At 40.9% G+C, this 23641-nt stretch overlaps 1 protein-coding gene across 7 annotated transcripts in view; it reads right to left on the reverse strand.

Annotated features, from left to right (window-relative positions):
• The window catches only part of ZNF280D (zinc finger protein 280D), a 47470-nt gene extending 24478 nt beyond the window's left edge, over positions 1–22992 (reverse strand). The window contains exons 1-6 of one of the 7 annotated variants that reach the window (XM_054169141.1): positions 22620–22989; positions 18050–18202; positions 16368–16401; positions 14524–14589; positions 14054–14415; positions 3868–3985 (exon numbers count right to left, since the gene is read on the reverse strand). In XM_054169141.1, coding sequence (XP_054025116.1) covers positions 3868–3985; positions 14054–14415; positions 14524–14589; positions 16368–16401; positions 18050–18112 — 643 coding nt within the window. In that variant the 5' untranslated portion in view covers positions 18113–18202; positions 22620–22989. Of the gene's footprint in view, positions 1–3867; positions 3986–14053; positions 14416–14502; positions 15106–15292; positions 15795–16367; positions 16402–18049; positions 18203–22619 lie in introns of those variants that run through there. The other 6 variants (XR_008462668.1, XM_054169140.1, XM_054169143.1 and 3 more) reach the window with 6 other exon arrangements.
• Between the last annotated feature and the right edge of the window lie 649 nt (positions 22993–23641).

Here is a 23641-nt window from a genome sequence, read left to right on the forward strand (position 1 = left end):
TTCTGCCTGGGCATTTACTGGAAACTAGGCCTATTCAGATGCATCCTTCCTGTTGAGCAAAGGTGTCTTTGGAGAACCTAAAGAATAAATCTTCTAAATAATTACTCACAGTAATGAAAGGAAATTGTATTTCTCTTATCAATATAATGCGATTAATACCTTTTGAGCAAACCCAAACAAATTTGCATTAGCTTAAACTTTCATTAATAAGCCCAGGCTTCCAGTTTTCCTCAAGCCACCAGAACAAGAGCTGCTTTTCCAGATAAGTTCTCTTGCATTCTCAAGTCATTCACAGATCTGGAGAACTCCACACTGACTAAGTAGTTCAGTCATAGTTAAACACAAGGAAGAGTTTTAAGTAACATCTCAGCTGTAGTCAACTGTACACTGCCAGAGCTATGAAAAAAGTAGTAACATGAAACACAGAAATACATCTACCTTATAACAAGAGAATGAGTAAATGTATGAGTTGAGAGATGACCTTGCAACGGTGTTACACATCCATAGTCCTGCACAGACCACAAGGTAGACACAAGTCAAATAGTATTTTTCTTTGAAGATAATAGCATTACTAAGAATCATAATTAAGCAGAAAGCCCATCAAAAGAGTGGATGGCCATGCAAGAAAGGTACTACAAAACTGTGCTGCAGGTCATTATTATGGTTTGGAAAATACTTTGATACTTCACAGCTAATTTCAAGATGAACTGGAAGAAAACAGGTTCTGCAGCAAGGTTTTCTGTTCTGCGGTACTTCAGTGATGGATTATGTGACAGATGAGAAACTGCTATGATAGCAAGTGATGGCTTTGAGACAAAAAAATAAGATACTTGGGGAATATGATCTACTTCTGTTACTGCACTTAGTAAGATCTTGCTGTAATGTACATCATAGGCCACAGCACAGTATCTGTTTTACCCAGCAGAGATTGGACAAAAAAATTTTGCTGTGACATTTCACATTATGGCCATTTCCTGATGATTGTTGGAAAAGAGTGAGAGCAATCCAACAAGAAATGCAACAAAAACAAATAGAAAATTATTCAAACAACAAAATCACATGGAGGTAGCTCCTGATTTTAACATGTAAGAGAGAGTATGTGGATGAAAGTCAAGAATAAATTCTCATTACAATCAGCTGGAAAGCATCTTTTGGCCCAGAAGGAAAATGCACCTAATTATTAATACGCTGAAGCAGCTATACTACCTGTCTTCTTGTAAGGAGGGAAAGGTCTTTCAAAGAGTATTCTAACTTTGAAACTTAAATTTTCCTCATCCCTTCCCAGTATTATTTGAAATTACATCAAAAACCTGCTACAAAAGAAAAGGGAACTGCAAAACACACTTTACAATAGTTAGTTGAAATACAAAAACACAGAACAATTTTGGTTGGACCTATGCAGGTGCTTTTGCCCAACCTCCCACTCAAAACAAGTCCAACCTTAGCAGGATGCTCAGAGAGGACAACACAAAACTGAGTGGAGTGGCTGACCCACTGGAGGGTTGTCAGGCTCAGACAGGTTGGAGGGTCCAACAGAGAGAAACTGAATCAAGTACAACACAGACAAATGCAGAGTCTTGCACGTGGGAAAGAACAACCCCATATATCTGTATAGGTTGAGGACTGAGCTTTCTGGAGAGCAGTGAAGGGGAGATGGACCTGGGGGTCCTGGTGGATGGAAGCTTCACCATGAGCCAGCAATGCACTCTTGTGGCCAAGAAGGTCAATGACATTTTGGGGTGTATTAGAAGGGGGGTGGTTAGTAGGTAGACAGAGGTTCTCCTCCCCTTCTAATGTGCCCTGGTGAGGCCACATCTGGAATGTTGTGTCCACTTCTGGGCCCCTCAGTTCAAGGACAGGAAACAGAGTCCATGACAGAGCCACAAAGATGATTAAGGCAGTGGAACATCATCCTTACAAGGAGAAACTGAGGGATCTGAGACTCTAGTTTGGAGAAGAGACTAAGGGGTGACCTCATCAATGTTTGTAAGTATGTAAAGGGTGAGTGCCGAGAGGATGGGAGTCAGGCTCTTCTCGGCAATGCCCAAGGACAAGGGGCAATGGGTGGAAGTTAAGGCATAGGAAGTTCCATGTAAACATGAAGAGAAAATTTTTCACTGTGGGGGTAATGGAACACTGGAACGGGCTGCCCAGGAGGGTTATGGAGTCTCCTTCTCTGGAGGTACTCAAAACATGTCTGGGTGCATTCCTGTGTAATCTGCTATAGGTGATTCCGCTCCGGGTTGGACTAGATGATCTCTCAAGGTCCTTTCCAACCCCTAATATTCTGTGTTAGCAGCTTGTTTTCTGATTAGACCTCAGAAACACGTATTTATGTTATATTGATCTACAAAGCATCACAGAAGTTAAAATTGGCCCTGCAGAATACCGCAGAAAGTATTGTGCCCAGTGCTCCACGTGAATTAACACACACCACCCACGCGGGCAAGTAGGCACTGGAACACACGAACAAGGACGTGTGTTGTGTGATCTCACCAAGCCAAAAATCACAAAATACAGATGCTTCCATGTTGTGAAGTGACATCTATCTTGTATTTGCCTTCCATTTCATAAAAGATACACACAAGTATAAACCTTTTAATTTCTAAATCCTAATGCCAATTTACTGAAATAAATGTTGACCAAGTATGGTGTATTTAAGACACTTCGAATAACAATCCTTCATGCTTTTAAGTATTTCATTTTTCTTGGTAAGATTAATAGAAGTAATTAAGTATGCAAGCAAGACCCTTAAATAAAAACCAAACCAAAATAAACACACAAAACTTTATTACCTGTTCTTTGGAGAGTAAGGGCTGGAACACTGAACAATTTATAGGAAATGAAACATTTGCTTACTTTACAAAAGCAACTGAACTCAGTAAGACAAGATTAAGACTACAGAATAGTTGTACACATGCAAGGAAATACTTATCAGTGAAAATCTGGTAGTGTAGCTGAACAGAATGCCTAAACTGCAGATACAAAATCATTAACATCAAGCAGAATAAACTATCACTCTTTCTACATAACTTGGTAGTATGACCTATTTGGCCACTCATTGAGATAATCTGTTCCCTCACAGAATAACCAGGACTGACTGTCAACTCTTAACTTACAGACTGAATGACAGGATTCTATTCCGTTATTAAAGAAGTAAAATCCTTCAAAAAAGAGAAGTCCCAAGTTACAGCCTGTTTAAGATTGAATACACTGCATACTTCAGATCTTTTTAATATGTACTTCACCTGCTGTGACAGACAAAAAAGGCACTTATTTGTTTGGCTCTTTTTAAGTAGGTTAAATTGTTTGTGCTGTAACACAATTTAGCTGGGGGGGAGTGGATTGGGGGGGAAGGGAATTAATCTTACCCTTCCCCTCCCTTTGCAGACAGGATCCTTTTGATCCCATCAGCTCCAACTCCTATATATAATAGTCAAGAAATCAAGATTGTCGTCACAAAGAGTAAACTCAGCAGACTTGGAAAGTTCCTCCAGTATTGCAGCCCCTCTCCTGCTAACAGTCATTCTTGTCCATGCAAGTCAGAACACTGGATACACTGAAAACAAATCATCAGTCTAAAAAATTACACTGCATCTGGCAACACATTTTTCCATCTACATGAGCATTATAAGACATCAGTTGATACTACAGTCAGCCTAATGTGCTGAAAAGCAGAGTCTGACAACACAAAGCTCCAAATTGTATTTTGTTAAACATTACACAGTGTTATCTACAGAAAAAAGAAAAAGGTAGCTATACTACATTCTAGGAATCCCCTTTAAAGCTATAAACCAAAGATCTGCTCCACAGTTCAATTACATTAGGTCGGCTGTTTCGCTTATTGACTACCACAGTTATACCCACCTGTTACATTCACTGCTGGCTCAGTCTGGTACTGTGGAACACCCGAGTTGTGTCTCACACCAAACAGTATACCAGATGCATTACTTGGTGGATCTGGTGGAGAATCCATAATATAGTCCTAATAAGACATTTTCAAGAAGGAAAAGAAATCTGAGATTTAACATTTTTTTACTTGCAGGCTTCAAAGAGTTTATTTTAAAAACATACTGCTAAAAAGCACTCCCAAGTACTCATCTGTAAACCAAGTTCATTACAATCTTCCCAAAATAGTTTCTTTTGATATTTCAGTAAGTTTGCAACTCTCATCAGTGGTTAATTTATTCATAGCTGCGTATCAGAATAATAAAAGGACCCTGGAAAACCCTTTTCATGAAATATGACTGCATCAGTTTAAATTGCTAATTGTAACTGATTTTGTTTCAAAGTGTGACGATGTTTCAAAATATACTTGAATTGTTCAAGAAACTAATACTTACTGCCTTCAGCACAAACTCAGGCATTTGTCTGTTACTCTTGCCCAATAGCTAGCTGCGTTTTAGACAACCAAAGAGAGCTCCAAAGTAGCACAAGGTGAGGCAACCGGAAGCTTTGCAAAGCACGATTATATCAAACCAATCAAATTCTACTAAGTATCAATATTTGATGAAAGTGCATCTGTACAATGCTGACTGGTAATGGCACTCATTCTTGATTTCACAAAGGGTTTTTTCTTTTACGTAATTTCATAAAGACTTCTGGAAACAATATAACCAAACCTGCTTTTCAAAGCACTGTTAACCTAAAACTTGATTCACGTTTCTCAGTTCTTTGTTTTGAGCATCTCCAAGTACAGGTACCTCTTACCCTTCAGTTTAAGAGGTTTGCCTTTTAGTACTACAAATAACCTAAAAAAATTCATAGTCCACATTTCTTGTCACCAACATTGAAAACTGTTATATATCTTCTCTGATCACTCAGTAAGTAACATGGGAAGGGAAAAGAAACAAGAAATTCAGTTCTATTTACAGATATTCAACACTGAAGGGCAAGACTAGAGAAACACACTTTCCAAAACTCAGTGCTGCTCATCTCTTAAAAGGCTATTCATTTTACCACAATCTGAAAAGAACTATTTTCAGCAATAAAGTGAAGAAAAAAACTTATAATAGGGTTAGTTTTTATTTCAACATTAAGGTAAGAATGACAAAATACTGTCACTTGATCTTTCAAGTCTACAGTAATTCCTTTGAATAGCATTAACCAGGTTGGAAAAGACTTTTGAGATCATCAAGTCCAACCTATCATCCAACACTATCTAATCAACTAAACCATGGCACCAAGCACCCCATCCAGTCTCTTCCTAAACACCTCCAGTGATGGTGACTCCACCTCCCTGGGCAGCACATTCCAATAGCCAATGACTCTTTCTATGAAGAGCTTCTTCCTAACATCCAGCCTAAACCTCCCCTGGTGCAGCAGGAGACTGTGTCCTCCTGTTCTGGTGCTGGACACCCAGGAGAAGAGATCAACCCCCACCTGGCTACAACCTCCCTTCAGGTAGTTGTAGGCAGCAATAAGGTCACCTCTGAGCCTCCTCTTCTCCAGGCTAAGCAACCCCAGCTCCCTCAGCCTCTCCTCATAGGACTTGTGCTCCAAACCCCTCACCAGCTTTGCTGCCCTTCTCTGGACGTGTTCCAGCAAGTCAACATCTTTCCTAAACTGAGGGGCCCAGAACTGGACACAGTTTGATTACATTTCATCAACCTGTACAAAACCCATGACAAAAGTAGCTCTATTTCTTTTAACAAAATCACCCAGTACACATATACGGACTTTCATCAGTGTAAAAATCAATCTCAATTTTTTTCCCCTACTCACAGCTGTGCTGCTTATTTGAAAACACATCCTTGTGGAAGCTACCACATTTTTAACTATGTTAACTAAATTGGAAGATGTCTACAGAACTGCACAAGCACACATACAGGTATGACAATCTATTTTAGGACTCCAAAGTATGAAAAAAAAGGTTTTGAACAAGAAAAGGAAGATGCTTCTCTCCAGCCTGCCTTTTTCTTGTGTTTCTCTTAAATGAAGACGCTGCAGGTTCTTCGTAAGAGATATTCTTTCTTCTAGTGAGTGACCCTAATCCAATCTAAATAAATGTTCAAAAGTAGTTGTGGTACTAGTTACATTTATCTGCTCCATTTGTTACAAGTAACAACTACACCAGCTATGGTCACAACAGAGCAGTTGTTACTGTAGACACAAGGGTTTCAGAGTAGTCAGTTTAGAAGTTTAGACTGCAAACCCCATCTGAAGCACAACTACTGCTCTGGTGGTAAGCCTGTGGCAGATTCTTAGTGTGAAGGACTAAGCACACCATCTACATTTGAAATATGACCAATAGAATAGTACACACAAAAACTGCTTCTCATAATTTTCTGTAGTTAGTAAAAATGTCAGCAGCATGTGAAATATACATTCTCCAAATGTGGTGGGTTAACGCCCATTCTGAAAAAAAAACAGGGTGGAGGGCTTGCAGGTGCTTTGCCCTCCCTGCAGGGTGTTTTTCCCCTGGGAAACTGAGTCTGTTCCACTCCCCCACTCCCTGCCCAGCTAGGGTAGAAAAGGCAGGGCATTGCAGCCAGTAGGTCTCCTTTTGGCTCCTGCCTCTCCTGGATGAGAGCTACTGCGGCTGCCTTCCTGCTCCTCTGCAACGTGGTCGGGCCTGATCCTTCTCCCTGCTGCCTCTGCGCCTCTTCAGAGAGAGACTGGTTTTGTGTTCTCCTCTTTGTCCCCTTCCCATCCATCCTTGTTCCTTGCCCTTGTGACCCTTACCTGTTATTTATACATATATATACACAAAATATATATATATGTGTGTGTGTATAAAGAAAACGCTTTACCTCTCTACTTCCAAGCTGACTCCAAATTATTGTTTGGTGGATTTGCTCCTTTCCCCCCCCACCCCCCATTGGGAGGGAGGACAGGGGAGCAGGGGAAGAGATTCTCAGCCTTTGCCCCATCTGAGCTCTTAACTCCCAGTTAAGGCTTAAACCACCACACCAAAAAAATAATATATCTGGTAAACAAAGAAGTAATACCAGACATCCTGGAAATTCAATGTCTGAGAATTTTCAACATATTCTTTCCTATTTACAATTGCCTTTTTCATCCAATCATTTTATATAGGTAAAAAACCCTCACAACAGTATCTCCCCATGCTTTAGAAGAAAACATTTCAAAGAAACAACCAAAACAGCTTTATGACATCAATGGGGAAAAAAAAAAAGTATGTAAGTACAGGCACTGTCACATGTATAAAGCCAAAATCTAACACCTTTACAATAAATTAAGTACCTATGACTCAGGTGAAGAAAAATAATCCACTGCCACTTATACTTTTCCAAGAGACTACTGAAAACACTGAGTTTGTAATTCTGTATCCTAGATTTCTCAGCTGCTACTGGAAACCAATAGCAACTGGTAACCAAATCCACATAGACAAATTACAATGGACAGTATTGGACCTTTGCTCTCCCAACCTCAACCACACCCAGACTGAGGAACATGCCTGGTAAGTGGGGGAACATTACTGACCAAATTGGCTGGAGTTAATTGGAGGGCATGCTGAACAATTGTTTCTTAAAGATGAGAATAACCCTATGCTATCATAGGGTTGTGGGTGCTTACTACAGACAACCCATTACACATGCACAACAGCAGTAGCTCAGACTGAGTTATAATTGCTGTAAACAGTATGACTCAATTTCTGCAACTGTATTAACATAGTGCAGTAACAAGAATACAAAGAACTAGACTTCTACAGAAAGCCAGTGAATCAAATCTGTGGCTGGAAAGGGGTATTTTAAGTGACAAAACAGGAATATCAAACATGGACAAAAAGGAAATTATAGACCTACACATTATGAAATTGAGGGAATTCGACCCTGTTGGTGATCAAAAGCAATCCATGGCGACAGAACAGGTTCCTATATCCTGAGAGTGAAAAGTGCTGTATCAAATTAAAAACACAAAAGCACTCAGAAGGATGTTTGGCTAAAAAGGCATCCTGCCATAGCGTCCCACCATATCACGAAGTCATCTTCACATAACAATATTTCAACTACAAATTATTGTTGAACATCTGCAATTTGAAGATCCAAACAATTCCCAGGTTAAAAAAAAAATAAAAAGAAAAAAAAAATTGAAGCCCTCAGCACTTAAGATGAATCAAGTTGGGAAGAATCATTTATGTATGAATAGAAGCATCCCTGAAAGCCCCAGATAGAAAATTATGAATGTAGAACAGTGACCCCATGTGAAATAACAACTGGGGGAGAGGGGGAGGGAATTAATACAAAACCGCTGAGGAGCTCTTGAATAAAGAAAACTCAAATCAAGGACACGGACCAAAACACAGCTAGCATATATGTCACATAGTGAACAGTAAAATGAAAATGTGGTAATAGTGGTATGAAAAAAAAAAAACCCAAACAACACAGCACTTTGCCCAAAAAGCTGAACATCCTTTAAAAAACCCAAGAAAACCCAACAACACACACAAAACCCCCCACAAACACGCACCCCCAAAAAAACCAAACACCAAAACATGGGCTACTCTACAAGACCCCAGAGATCCCAGGCTTGCTGACTATAGATAGAAAATGCTTATCTCTAAGACAAAAAAGAATCCTAGGACAAGAACTGGCAGGGCTGATTGATAGGTCTTCAATTTCAAAGGAGGAAGAGGGGACAAAAACAGGCTGAGGACATTCCTGAGACAACTGTGAGTCAGGGTACGAGTTCCAATGCTATCCCAGGGGCTGTAAGGGATGGTGGATTATGTGACACCCATAATAGTAACAGATACTTCCCTACTAAGTCTCTGAAGTGTCTGTATACCAATGCAAGAAGCATGGGAAATAAGCAGGATGAACTAGAAATCTGGGTCCAGCTGTAGGGCTATGATCTTGTCGCAATTACAGAGACATGGTGGAACAGCTGCCATGACTGAAAGATGGTTATGGACGACTATGGACTTTTCACGAAGGACAGACTGACAAGGCAAGGTAGGGGAGCTGCTCTCTATGTGAATGAGCAACTAGAATGTCTTGAGCTTAACCCAGGGGGAGATGGCTAAGAGTGAAGGGACATACAAACACGGGTGATATGGTTGTGGGTGCTTACTACAGACAACCGAACCAAGAATAGAATAAACCAGGTTGGAAGAGACCTTCAAGATCATCGCATCCAACCTATCAACCAATCCAACCCACCTAATCAACTAACCCATGGCACCAAGCACCCCATCAAGTCTTCTCCTGAACACCTCCAATGATGGGGACTCCACCACCTCCCCGGGCAGCCCATTCCAATGGGCAGTCACTCTCTGTATAGAACTTCTTCCTAACATCCAGCCTAAACCTCCCCTGGTGCAGCCTGAGACTGTGCCCTCTTGTTCTGGTGCTGGCTGCCTAGGAGAAGAGACCAACATCCGCCTGTCTATAACCTCCCTTCAGGTAGTTAGAGAGAGCAATAAGGTCACCCCTGAGTCTCCTCTTCTCCAGGCTAAGCAGCCCCAGCTCCCTCAGCCTCTCCTCATAGGGCTTGTGTTCCAAACCCCTTGCCAACTTCGTTGTCCTTCTCTGGACACACTCCAGCAAATCAACATCCCTCCTAAAATGAGGAATCCAGAACTGGACACGGTACTCGAGGTGCAGCCTAACCAGAAGAAGCTACTGATGAGGCCTTTTACAGGCAGCATGAATTAGACTCAGGATCAAGTGCCCTGGTGCTCATGGGCCACTTCAACCACTCTGATATCAGTTGGAAAGATTATACAGCCAAGCACAAACAGTCTGAAAGGTTCCTGCAGTGCACTGATGACAACCTCCTCCTGCAAGTAACTGAAGAACCAACAGAGAAGTGCAATGCTGGACCTGGTATTAACAAACAACAGACTGGTTGTAGATGTTAAGACTGGGGGTAACCTTGGTTGTAGCTGAGAGAGCTGGCTGATACTGCTGCTCAACCTCTCGGCATTTCTGAAAAGTCACGGAGAACAGGAGAGGTGCCTGACAACTGGAAGAAAGCAAATGTCCAGTCTTCAAAAAAGGCAAAAAGGAGGACCCAGGCAACAACAGACCAGTCAGCCTCACCTCCATCCTGGAGGTCATCTCTAACCACATGAAAGACAAAAAAGGTTATCAGAACTAACATGGATTTATTAAGGGGAGATCCTGCCTGACTAATCTCATAGCCTCCTATGAAACCATGACCAAACGGCTAGATGAGGGAAGAGGAGTGGATGTCTCATACCTTGACTTAAGCAACGCTTTTGATACTGTCTCCCATAACATCCTCATAGAAAAGCTCAAGAAATGCAGCGCAGGTGGCTGGTCTGTGAGGTGGACTGAAAACTGGCTGGACAATAGAGCTCAGAGGGTTGTCATCAGTGGCAGAGAGTCAACTTGGAGGCCTGTGGCCAGTGGCATTCCCCAGGGATTGGTATTTGGTCCAGTTTTGTTCAGTATCTTTATCAATGACCTGGATGAGGAGATTGAGAGTACCCCCACCAAGTACGCTGACGATACAAAACTGAGGGGGTTGGCTGACACCCCATCAGGCTGTGCAGCCATCCAATGAGATCTCAACAGGCTGGAGAGCTGAGTGCAGGCAAACCTGATGAAGTTTAATAAGGACAAGTGCAGGGGTCCTGCATGGGGAGAGGAAAAACAACATGCACCAGTACAGGTTAGGGGCTGCCCTGCTGGAAAGCAGCTCCACAGAGAAAGACCTTGGAGTGCTGGTGGACACCAAGTTCTCCATGGAACAACAATGTGCCCTTGTGGTCAAGAAAGCCAATGGTATCCTGGGATGCATCAAAAAGGGTATGTCCAGCAGGTCTAGGGAATTTCTCCCCCTCTACTCTGCCCTGGTGAGACCACACCTGGAATATTGTGTCGTTTTGGGCTCCCCAGTTCAAGAAAGACAGAACTGCTGGAGAGAATCCAATGGGGAGTCACGAGGATGATTAGGGGACTCGAACATCTCCCCTATGAAAAGAGACTGAGATCCCTGGGGCTGTTTAGTCCTGAGAAGAGATAACTGAGAGGGGATCTCATCAATATGTATAAACATCTGGAGGGGTGGGTATCAAGCAGATGGGGCCAAGCCCTTTTTGGTGGTGTGCAATAAGACAAGGAACAACAGGTTCAAGCTTTAACATTTAAGATTTCACCTCAACACAAGGAGAAACTTCTTTACAGTGAAGGTGATAAAGCACTGGAACAGGCTGCACAGAGAGGTTGTGGAGTCTCCTTCTGTGAAGACTTTCAAAACCCACCTGGATGCATTCCTGTGCAGACTACCCTAAGTGATCCTGCTTTGGCAGAGGGGTTGGACCCAATGATCTCCCTTCCAACCTCTAATGTACTGTGATACTGTAATAAGCCTCTTTCCTCATAAAAAAAAGTAATACAATGAGGTGGCAGGAACAATACAAAACCAAGAAAGCAAATATTTTAGACAAGGCTGACTAAATATTAACTTTCAACATATCTTAAGCAAGGAAAAAACCAAAACAAAATACAAACACACACTGAACACCACAACAACAACAAAAAATTTTCCACAAGGTACTCAATTTCTTCACATCGCTAAGGATTAGAATGTTACATCTTTGACAACTTAATTAAGAGCTCATGAAAGCCATGATCAAATTATGAACAAAGAAAACATATAATACATGTAATCTCAACAGTGGAAGTTTTAAGAGACTAGAGTATGGATGCACTGGATACAGCAGAAAACAATCACTTTCGTTAGAAAGTAAGTTTAACTTGGAATAGACTGCTACATTGTTAGAGATCCTCCCCCGTGCAGTGTACATGCAAAGTTTCACTTCAAGCTGTAACTTTAAATAGGCGTTTCTCTATACTACCAGGGAAGAACAGCATCCTGCAGGTTTTGGCAAAGAAAGACTATAAATCTTAACTGAAGTCTGATCTGTGACATTCCTGTTAAAAGTAAACTTGATGAACAAGAAACTCTCACAGAAGAAGTGTTGTGTGAATAGTGTCTTTAAAGGAAAACACTGTCTTGAGTAACATTCAGCTTTAGCTTTTGGAGAAGGTGATCCTTCCTATGTCTGTTCACTCTAAAAGTTTTCTAATAAAAATCAATGTAGAGGCTGCTAGCAGCTTTATGTATTAGAACAAAACCATGAGCATGTATGCATGAAGTAAAGGAGAAGGCTTTCTTTTGCAATAAAGATACTGCAGGACACAAGCACTCCTTTGAATGATTTAATAAAGCATTCTTTGTCATAAGTTAACATTTTTTAAAATAAAAGTCATAAACTTGAAATTTGTGCATATATCATGTGAAGTAGCAGACCTTTCTGTACTATCTCTCCTGATTTATGAAGTTAGATTTAATAGGACAGAGGCAGCCTAGATACCCTACCAGTATCTGGACTGTTGATTATATCATATTCTAAGCCATCTTAGATGCAGTGACACTGATTTAACTAACTGGTTTCACTAGGCATGTGCACAATTTCTCTCTGCAAACTATCAATCAACTGCTGAAGACTCAAAACTGGAAAGTTCTTTCCTAATCAACCTGCCAGAGACTTAACTACTCAGCTGACAAGCAATGATTACACTGCATTATTTTTCTTAAAATACAACCTCCCAATGGCTATTATTTAGCCACAAGTCTCAAGAACATTTAATTCTCATTTTAATGGCTTTATTAACTATGAACATTCAGATGGATTGCAAATGCAAAATACATTAGGCTGCATGATTTTTATTTATACCTAAAGACTGACAACTGGGACAACCCCAGGTGTGTATATCTGCATGGTCAGTGGAGATAGTGCCTACTCTCAGACTTCATTTTAACCCAACAGTAGTAGCTAATGTTATACACATTGCGCAACCAGTTTCACCTTAAACTATTTTAAATAAAGTCACCACACCGTGCTCTCTCTTATGAGCAAAACAGCATCTAATTTGACTCTCTAAAAGAATCATTTTGAAGTTGACAACCCAGGAAGCTCTACAACATATGACCTGTGTGCATGGGTTTTTAAGCAAAACAAGTACATGGCTGAATTGTTTCTTCTGTTGACCCTAGAACTTTTGGATGCTTAAGTCCTCCTTACCATACTACTATTTCACTTCAACTGCCACATGAACTGGAAAGGAAAGCACCTGTGTCCAGTTCTGGTCCCCTCAATTTTAAGATGTTGAGACACTTGAACGTGTCCAGAGAAGGGCAACGAGGATGGTGAGAGGTCTTGAGCACAAGCCCTACCAGGAGAGGCTAAGTGAGCAGGGGTTGTTTAGCCTGGAGAAGAGGAGGCTCAGGGGAGACCTTATTGCTCTCTACAGGTACCTGATGGGAGGTTGTAAACAGGTAGGGGTTGATCTCTTCTCCGAGGCAACCAGCACCAGAACAAGAGGAGGGTCTCAAGCTGCACCAGGGGAAGTTTAGGCTTGAGGTGAGGAGAAAGTTCTTCACAGAAAGAGTGATTAGCCATTGGAATGTGCTGCCCAGGGAGGTGGTGGAGTCACTGTCCTTGGAGGTGTTCAAGAGGGGACTGGACATGGCACTTGAAGCCATGGCTTAGTTAGTCATGAGGTTTTGGGTGACAGGTTGGACTTTATGATCTCTGAGGTCTTTTCCAACCATATTGATTCTATGTTAAGAAACCACTACCACAGCATTCCCTTGAGTGAAAATACCAAGAAAAGCACTGTAAAATTCAGGTGGGAAAACCACAGAGTTACTTTGAACACCAAATGCAAGCTGTGTAAAAATTAAATTTAGTGGTATGGCGGATCTATTTCTGAAGAGAGAAATCTCCAAAATTTGGAGAATGAGAACTTCAGCCATCTCTCCAAACAATATAAAAAAATTCACCTAGACAGTACTAATTTCTCTTATGGGTAAGATTTTTATTTAACTGAATTCCAGTTACTGAAGCTATCATCTTTGAATCTTGCAAATGGGTATTTTCAAGTAAGTATTTTATGTCACCAGTGCAAGGATAATGTCCTAGAATCTTTATATGATATTAGTTTATAATCTAGCCCAGGTCTTCAAATTACTAGACTGTCAGTATGTCCCTTGTTAAATTTTTCAAAAGTAATTGCATCTGACTATTTTACAATTTAAGGGAATAAAAATTTACCTGGTTGAGTATTACTGGCTCTGTTGTTACAGTGCTGGACACAGGCTGAGCCACTATAGGAACCGTGATATTTCTTGATACAGGCTGTGTTGTCACTGCAATGGTTGCAGGTCTGCTAGCAGGCTGTGATACTCCAGAGCTTGACCCAGGCATCTGCTCTGTTGATAAACATCCAGCAACTGGTATCTGCAGTGTTTGTGTAGTTCCTGAAATATTCACTGGTATAGACAATGGCTGAAGTGCTACAGAGATAGTTGTAGTTCTGGATATGGTCTGAAAGACTGACGGAAGAGGCATGGCACCAGGGCTGGAGGCAGGTGTCGCATAATGGTGACTGTCAGGCTTGAATGCAGTAACTGTACCTGTTGCAAAGGATTCCAAAGTTATCTTCATATAATTTTGCAGTCAGATGTTTCATAAGTGTTGTGGATTATTTTATTTTTAATTACCATATTAGGACAATAAAGTACCTCTACTGGGTGCACCATTCTGTATCCCCCTTCGTGATGAGCTGAGGTTGACTCTGTTCAATATATCTGTCAAAAGTTATATTTATCTTAATTACAGTTACATTAATAGCTTATTTGCTTTTCAAATTCAAAGTAGCATTCATATCCACTAATTAAGTCAATGAGGATTTGACTTATAAATTAGAATACTGTTTCTAAAATAAATACCTGGCAAAGCAAAGTGTCATCTGTACAAGTTAAGATATGTTCTTCTATTCCCCTTAGGCTAGTTCACCTGGGAATCTCAGTTTTCATTTTATGGAGATAGATTAACACACAACTAAGTGTGCAAACAAAAAAATAAAATAAACATTTAGTAAATATTTATCTTTGCTGATTAAAATGCATTTATATTCACTTCTGTTTCTCATATATGTAAGTTCCCCAAATATGAGAACTGCTCTATACCAAAGGAAGCATTCTAATGCAGAAACTACAGTTCTAGTTCATTAGAAACAATTTCTTAGATTTTATGTTAATCACTAACTAATGCCACCAATGTTCCCAGACCTTTTATATGTCTTAGTCTTGAGGTTTCTGATCATTACAATGTCACAAAAATATGCCTCAAATCAAAGTGTTTTTCTACAACCAGATTCTCAATTCTGTTAGTGTTGCTGTCAGGTTTCTTGCTCTGACATGTCAAAATATGCATGTGAAATTAGATTGATCCTCCAATATCTAATCAACAAACAAACAAAAATCTAATCTCAAACCAGGGTCAAATTACCTCAGGATCTCACACAACAGACTTTAGAGGATCTACATATTGTTTAACAATTTTAAGGATGATTCCACTGGCAATTGCTCATTAGTATATACTACTCAGGTTGATAAATCTAATAGCACCAGAGCTCTGAAGATCACAGCATTCAACCTCTCACCTGCAATTAGATCATAGTAATAAAACAGCAGCTGCAAGCAACAGATCCAAACAAGTTTGCATTTTTTTAAGGTATGACAAAATTTCATCTTTTACTTCAACAATACTAACAATGAGCAAAGAATAATTTAATTCTGGATTTAGCTGAACACATACTTTTGTGTTAATAAATCTGCATCTCATTTGAATTCTACAGTGAAAAAATAAACTAAAGCTTTCATCTGCCTACAAAAACCCAATGCTACCCTAAAAGTTACATCCCATAAAGCGTATTCACATCCTAAAATGCAAAGGTAGACTACATTGTTTTTAAAAAGATTTTAAAAGAAGTCAATGATTTCAAATGATCAACTCAATATACACCACTCAACTGATTCATCACAGACATGATGTGCACATTCTCCCTCAGTGTTATTCCTCCTGTTAAGTAAAACAGCACTTAAGTATTAGAAAGCTAACATGCAGAAGAGCATTTTTATGTAATCTGTGGCTACTAGTTTGTATCATTATGAAAAAGGAAGCAAGGAAAATGACCAGTTGCAGGAAAGGGTAGAGGGAGCAAAATGTAAATTACTGAAGTGCATCAGAAGAAGCACTTTACTGTACATGACACAGTGCCAGCAGGTCAAAGTTGGAGTTTTTACCATGTCCTTCAAGTTTTCCACACCAGTCTGTATAAAAACTGTTAATTGCATTGTCAGGAAAATGGGACCAAAATTGCCATGTACTGGAGAAAGTGTACCTTTCAGAAAAATTAAAGAACTACATAAGGGTCTTCATTTGTCATGTCAATCTTCATCTGATCAGACAGGAATTATCTCAGGTGAAAATTAAACAACAGCGATGAACAAAATTGAGTTCACTGTGCCTTACCTATCACCAATAAACTGAAGCCTGACTACTGCCAGGTAGTACTACTTACAAGCCAGAGAAGAACTGATGTCATTCTTCCATAGCTGTTTTTGATAATGAAGTAGAAGATTACAAAGAGAAAAGTTGAGCAAAGGGAAGGAAAAGAAATAAAGTAAAAAGTTACACCATAAGTGATTTTACTTGTGTCAGGACTGAGTATGGACAGCACTAGAACATGATGCATATATTTTAAGTCTCTGTCTTTCACTGAAGTTCTTGAAATTGAAACTGCCTTTTCCCCTGAACTATTTCAATCCTTCATGACTACAAAAACACCTTAAGGTTACAATGACTGCAATGAAACTTGACTATTTTTTGTTTCAGTATATGCCTAGTGCCTTAACAGTTGCTCCATGCCATGACCTACTTGCCAATGAATAACAGCAGAGGACCTATCAGAAAATGGTAAGGGCATTTTTCAGTCCTGCTAGAAATGTTAACAGCAGAAAATTTCTTCGTTTTAAAACAGTCATCAAATTTCAAAAGCATCTAGAACATTCTTAAAATATTAGAGTATATTAAAAAGTATTAACTCTTAAGAATGATTTTCAGGTTACAGAACTTTTAACATCACTTTCAGTATCTCTTTAATATTTGAAACTTAATTTTCCGCTTTTTGAAGACTTACTATCCCAGCGAGTAACAAGATGAACGTATTCTGAACTAAAATGACTGAACAGCTAGTAATAGCTCAAAAGACCATATAGCAGTGTGACAGAGCTTAGTTTAACATTTTGTCTTTGAGATTCTTCACTGCAAACTATACACCTTCAGAAAATTACTATGAAAATCTTGGATACAAGCATATCTGAGATGAGGCTCAAAACTGAAAGCAGTAAACCTCACCAGACAAAATCTTGTGTATTTGATAGCTGGAGAAAGCTCAAGTCAAACCTCTTAATAATTGACAAGATGGACAGCCATAAAGATAAATAAAAAAACTTCATTAGTAATATTACTTAAGTGACAAAAATAACGTTCTCCTTTACTTACCTGTCAAAGCCAAGCACAGGACAAACATGGAATCCTGACACATCTGCTGTTGGCACAATCACCTAACCTCACTCCCTGCACTGCCTGCATTAGGAAAAAACTACAGAACTTGATGAAAAAAAACTTACTTTACAAAGGATGAATGATCAGTAAAAATCTCTTACTCAGAGATGCTTATATAGTTTTCTTCACATAAACCACATCCCGACTGTGCTTTTATTATAGACACTTAAGGCAGTTAACTTGGTTTTGCCAGTATAATGTCTACCCGTTCAGACCGTCCACCAACACATGAAATGCGGGATGGAGAGAAGAGGGACTGTAACCTGAATTCTTAATATTCATGCACACTCCTTTTGTAGGGAAACATGTCCAAGTGTGTAATGAAATATCAACTATATTGAGACCAACTGCATGCATGGTTTCTGCATTGTGTAGAGTGGACTTTTAACCATATTGTTAATGCTAAAACTTTTAAACATCTTTGTTTTAACTTCAGAGGCTTAAGGTTAGAGGCAGAGAGAACTGTGTAAAACCTGAGTTTTAGGAGAAAAATTTCTTAATGACACCAACATGCAGAAAGGCTTTAAGATGCAGAATTTCTGGAGACTTACTGTTAAAAATTCTGTTTTCAAAGGAAGTTTAGAGTTTGACATCTTGATACTTTTTTTTTTTAAATTATGGAAAATGTTATCTTACATGTACTAGTTGGCTTCGAGCTTGAGATTTCCCCAACAAAGATTGGCTCATCATCATCATCATCCTCCTCCACTTCTTTCACTCTCTTTTGCCATGGTTCTAGCTCCTCTTCTTCACATTCCATAAACAGTTCTGCCATCTTGACACTAGACACTAAAAAACAAAACACATACTGAAACATTCAGTACACTGAAACATTTCTTTCATGAAAGATTACTGTACTTGACATTAATTACCATTAAATGGTCTACCTATCCCTTCCACACAGGTTGAACTAGAAAAGAGCCCATATAGGCGGCCTTCAAAGATCGGTATTCTGGTAATTAATAATAAAGATGAGAATTTGGGTAAAGATGAAAAGAGGTGAAAGATCTCCTCCACATAAACTCTTCTTGTACAATCCACCAGTAACTATGAGAGAAAGCCTCTGACAGTATAGTAAAAGGTACCTTTAAAAAAATACTCCCGGTTAAGTGATTCGCAAAATGTGAACATCCTGCTGTGAAGCATGTAATACACCTGGCACAATTGAGTTACTGAAACACTAGTTACAGCTTTATTCTCTTTGTATATTTATTAAAATAAAACACACCACCACCAAAATACCCATATGCATGAAACCAAATGTCACTCAAACCCACAACCTACTAGAGCCGCACAAATTTTGTAAGATTTTGCCTGGGCTTCCCAATAAGTCACACTTTCTTTAAAACCCAACAAAAAGAAAATAAGATTCCGCAAAACCCACATAAAAATGAAGTCATGCAAGACCCTCCAAAGCCATACCCAAAACACATGGCACAGTGTTATCAGTTAGGACTTGATAAAAATTTGGCTTCAGTCACATTGCTTTGGGACCCTCATCCTAGAAGACTTGCTCTTGCAGGAAGGGAAAAAAAAAAGAAATATGAAAATATGTAGCTTTTGGAATTTACCAAATAAACATCAGAATACTGTGTCCAGTTCTGGGCCCCTCAGTTTAGGAAGGATGTTGACTTGCTGGAGCGTGTCCAGAAAAGGGCAACAAGGTTGGTGAGGGGCTTGGAGCACAAGCCCTATGAGGAGAGATTGAGGGAGCTGGGGTTGCTTAGTCTGGAGGAGAGGAGACTCAGGGATGACCTTATTGCTCTCTACAACTACCTGAAGGGGGGTTGTAGTGAGGCGGAGGTTGGTCTCTTCTCCCAGGCAACCAGTACCAGAACAAGAGGACACAGTCTCAGGCTGCGTCAGGGGAGGTTTAGGCTGGAGGTTAGGAGGAAGTTTTACACAGAGAGAGTGATTGCCCACTGGAATGGGCTGCCTGAGGAGGTGGTGGGGTCGCCGTCGCTGGGGGTGTTCAGGGCAAGGCTTGACAGGATGCTTGGTTGTATGGTTTAGTTGATTGGGTAGTGTTGGATGATAGGTTGGACACGATCTCGAAGGTCTCTTCCAACCTGGTTAATTCTATTCTAACCACTAATGATTTTATTTGTTCTTTAAATAAATTGTTATAACCAATGATTTTTTTTTCCCCACATTCCCCAACATCATCTTGAAAGTATTTAACAATACAGGAAATAAGAAACATATATTTGTTTACGTACATTACCAATAACCTAACCCATAGTAACATCAGTAATTTCACAAAACCACACGGCTGTTTCAGCAATATTGCTTTACCTAAGACATGGACCTTGACAAAATCCAATGTCTTCATTTTTTGGTGAAGTGGAGAAGAAAAAGTACTGTTTAGAATGCAGAACCCAACAGTAACTTCAGTCAACATAGGAATTCCTTGAAATAAATGAGTACATGAAGTTTAATTCATCATTGGACTGCTTTCAGAAAAAGTGAAGAATAGCCAAGCAACAGTTCCCTTCATGAAGGCCACAATCATTATAAGAATATTTCTAGTCTAATTACCATACTACTGCCAACAAAAAATATCATCTATACTTCTCTCATTCTTGTGCTGATGCAAATTACTTAAGGAAGCCTGACTTTTCAGTGAGAGTTTTCTGACAGTTTAACTCCTTAAATAGCCTGGGTATCAGACCAGCACTAGTATATATGATTATGTAATTAAAAAACTACCAAACCTTATACACAAGGTGACAAAAAAATAAATTTCTTAACTAACTTGTAACCTGAAGTGTTTACTGAAAACTTTTCTGTACAATTTCCCACGATTTTCTCCTTTCCAAAAACATTTCAAGAGATATTAAGCACTGGACGTGCTTGTTTTTTGAAAGTTTAATTAAGCAAAGTTATGAATATTCCTGACTATTTATCAACAAGCACAGAGACAGTGAGAAACTGTCTAATATCCAATAGGAGAAGATTATTTCAGGATAAGAGTGTAATGAGCTGCTAGACGTGGTGATGTGCTGTAGAAATAATTAACCTGTAATTGCTTATCATAGGGCAGCAGACAGAACCATGCCCCCACTTGCACTGAAGTGCATGAGAATAGGATTGCTGGTGTTCCACGCTGTCTCAAGGATAATATGAAGTAGCAAAGCCATACTTCTTTCACTGACATGGTTCCCAGAAACAAATCCAACCCGATGTGTTCTCACTCTGCTCCTGCACTGCTCCCTCACTCCTGGTAGTATAACTTTTCACAGCACTATGATTAAGAATAACCCATCACACTAACAGCTTTATTGGCATGACTGATAGGTAAAAATAAATAAATAAAATCTGCGGCCAGAGCAACCAAAGTAGCAATACAGGGGATGTGACTACAAGAGGCGTACAGGAATGGCTTAAATGGTCTCCATTGCCAAAGGAAGCATCTATATCAATTTTTAGAGTACAACTAGATTCTAAGTTATCAGCATCTTCAGCTACCTATGTTAGTGTCAAAATTATGAACAAGTTCTTAAAACAGTTTTACAATAACATTAGACTACAACAAGGTATCACTTTAAAAGGCAACTACCTAGGAAAATCTAAGGCCAGTCCTGAAAGTTTATTAGGCAGGCACAGATAATCAACAACCTGCAAAAACAAAACTATGAAACAATTCTATAGTTACTACATAAGCAATGAACTAAAAATCTGAAACAAGACAAAACAAAAACTGTAGTTACTCCACAAGAGAGCAATAAATTTCTAATTAAATAAGTGTTTCTAAAGCACTAGTTTGGACATTCTTATTTATCACAGCAGTTATGTTTAAAGATATCTAACTTCATTAGAAGCCAGTTGTACTGATAACCCAATTTTTTTACTGTTAGGATTTTAAAGCATTCACATAAAACAACAAAAGTGATATAAACACTAGTAAATGTAACAAGAGCATAAAACTTGTCGTGAAAACAGTAGAAAGTGATTTGTAGAAGTACACCTTAAAGATGCCAGCAATTATTATTATAGAAAACCCTGCCAGAAGTAGCTATAATAAGATTTAGTTACTGAAAACTCATTTATTACTTCAGATGTAATTTACCTGTCGCACTCTTTAAGGTCGAGTGAGCTTTCCAATACTCGGTATCTTCGGATTAAAACAACTGAAGCCAAATTACTAGTATGAAATTGACAGTGAGGACAACTACATTAGCAAAAAAGTTCTGACTAGACTTGTCATCTTTCCCTAATAGTACTGTCAGTAACTATTCAGACATTCTTGTCCTCCAGCTTAACAGCTGCACTTCAAATGAAGAGGGAAATCTTTTTTACAATACAGATCAGATGGTGAGCACCCGGGTTGCATTTTTGCAAGTCTTCTGACTTCTCATACAGGCAAATAACTTAACATCACGTAAGTTATGGAAGAGTATGCTATTCACAGCTTCATCAGGACTGTGAGCAATCGCATTTTGAGTACTGCGTTTGTTTCAGAAGAGAAAAAATGATGACCAGGCTGAAAGTTTTGAAAAGCCAAAATGTAAATCAATTTTCCTCAAAACCAAACCTAATCAGCCAACACTACCCTCTCTGCAAGGAGACAGTATAAGCTCCGCCTAGGGAAGGGCAATACTGCCTTCGCAAACGAGTCAGAAGTTCACACCCCCGAGCCGTGATGGGTGCGAGGCCGCGGGAGGAAGCCAAGTCCCCGAGGGCAGCCGAGCAGCTGCCGCTCCGACCACAGCGCCCCTGGCGCCGCCGTCTCTGGCGCCGCCTGATCGCCCTGTGTTCCGCCTCCCCAGTGCCGGGTGACCGCAAGGACTCGACTCAGGCTGCAGGTTCGGGTTTGGATGAGGCCCGTATATCATAGCCGCGGCGGGAGGGAAGAGGCCTTTCGGCAAGCCCGGCTTTCCCTGCCAACAGCCAGGGGCCCTAGCCGTAGCCTGCCCCAGGACGGTAGAGGCAGGACGAAGCGAGCCCTGGCCAGTACTCCCCTCTTGGGAGACACTCCTAGCTCCAAAGCAGGGCCTAACGCGCAGCTCCAGAAAAATCCTCACGGCCCAGGGTCCACGCTCCACAGAGCCGAAGGGGGTGGCAAGGCCGCGTTCCGACCTAAGATGGCGTCGGTCTCGCAGGCGACAATCCCCCCGCGGCCTGCCCATCGCCGAGCTGTAGCTCCCTCTGCCCAGGCAAACCGCCCCGGCAAGGAGGACTGAGGGGAAGAAGCGGGCTGACTTACCGTACTGCGCGTCCAGAGAGACCGCGACCGGCCGCCCCGCTCCCTTCCTTCGGGACTGGCGGGGGGATGGGAAACAGGCGCGCCGGCGGAGGCGCCTCACATCGCCGAACCGCGGCGCCCCACCTCAGGCGCCGCCGGGGTTGGGAGGGAGGCGGGGGTGGCCGCCCGGCGCGCTGCCTGACGGGTAGAGTGCGGGTCAGCCCCACAGCGGCGCCCGCTTTCCGGCAGCCGGGGGGCGGGGCCGCGCGGGGGCGGGGCGTTCGCCATGTGCCGGGCCTCACACCCCGGGCCCGACTGCCTTGCCGCCCGTTCCAGATAGCCCGCCGCTCTGGCCCTGCCTACCTTCCGCCGCTTTGGTAACGGCCGGCGGGTCAGTCGCGACACGGCCAGATCCACAGTGGGTGCTACGGGCGGGGAGAGGACGCGCGAGTAACATTCACCTCAGCAATGCCCCGTAAGTAGGCTTCGCTTGCCGAGCTTGACAGCTCTGCGTGCAGGGACTGCGGTTGCGGCCTCAGTAGGCCGCGGAAAGGCTGTCAGGCCTTTTCCTTGTAGTACACAATGGAAGCACACAGTCTCACAGACAAAAAAAGCTAGGGAAAGCTATACCCAGAGTTCACATTAAATGTAAACAACTGAGAATAAAATGTTGCTGGAGTCACTGGAGCATAGAATACTAAATGCTGTTCAGACTGGAGATTCATTGTGCACCTATGTTTTCCTTGTGTTTTTTCATAGCTGTTTACTCCTTAGGTTAAATAACATGATCCAATACAAAATAAATTCTTCAAAATCTTTACTGAATTAAACATGCGCATTACTTCCAGTAGGACATGGCAAAACTGTTAGGGCCTTAACTGGACACTGATGCCACAGTCTCTAGAAAACACAGTCCCAGAGCACAGTACTGCAAAAAGCTTCATTTTCATTCCCCATTTGCACATGATAATCGTTGTTTGAATCAAAAGGTGACTAAGAAATTCAGATTTTCTCATGCCTTTTTGTCTAAACCACTTTCATAC

This window comes from Dryobates pubescens, chromosome 17, assembly GCF_014839835.1.
Source record: "Dryobates pubescens isolate bDryPub1 chromosome 17, bDryPub1.pri, whole genome shotgun sequence".
NCBI lineage: Eukaryota > Metazoa > Chordata > Aves > Piciformes > Picidae > Dryobates > Dryobates pubescens.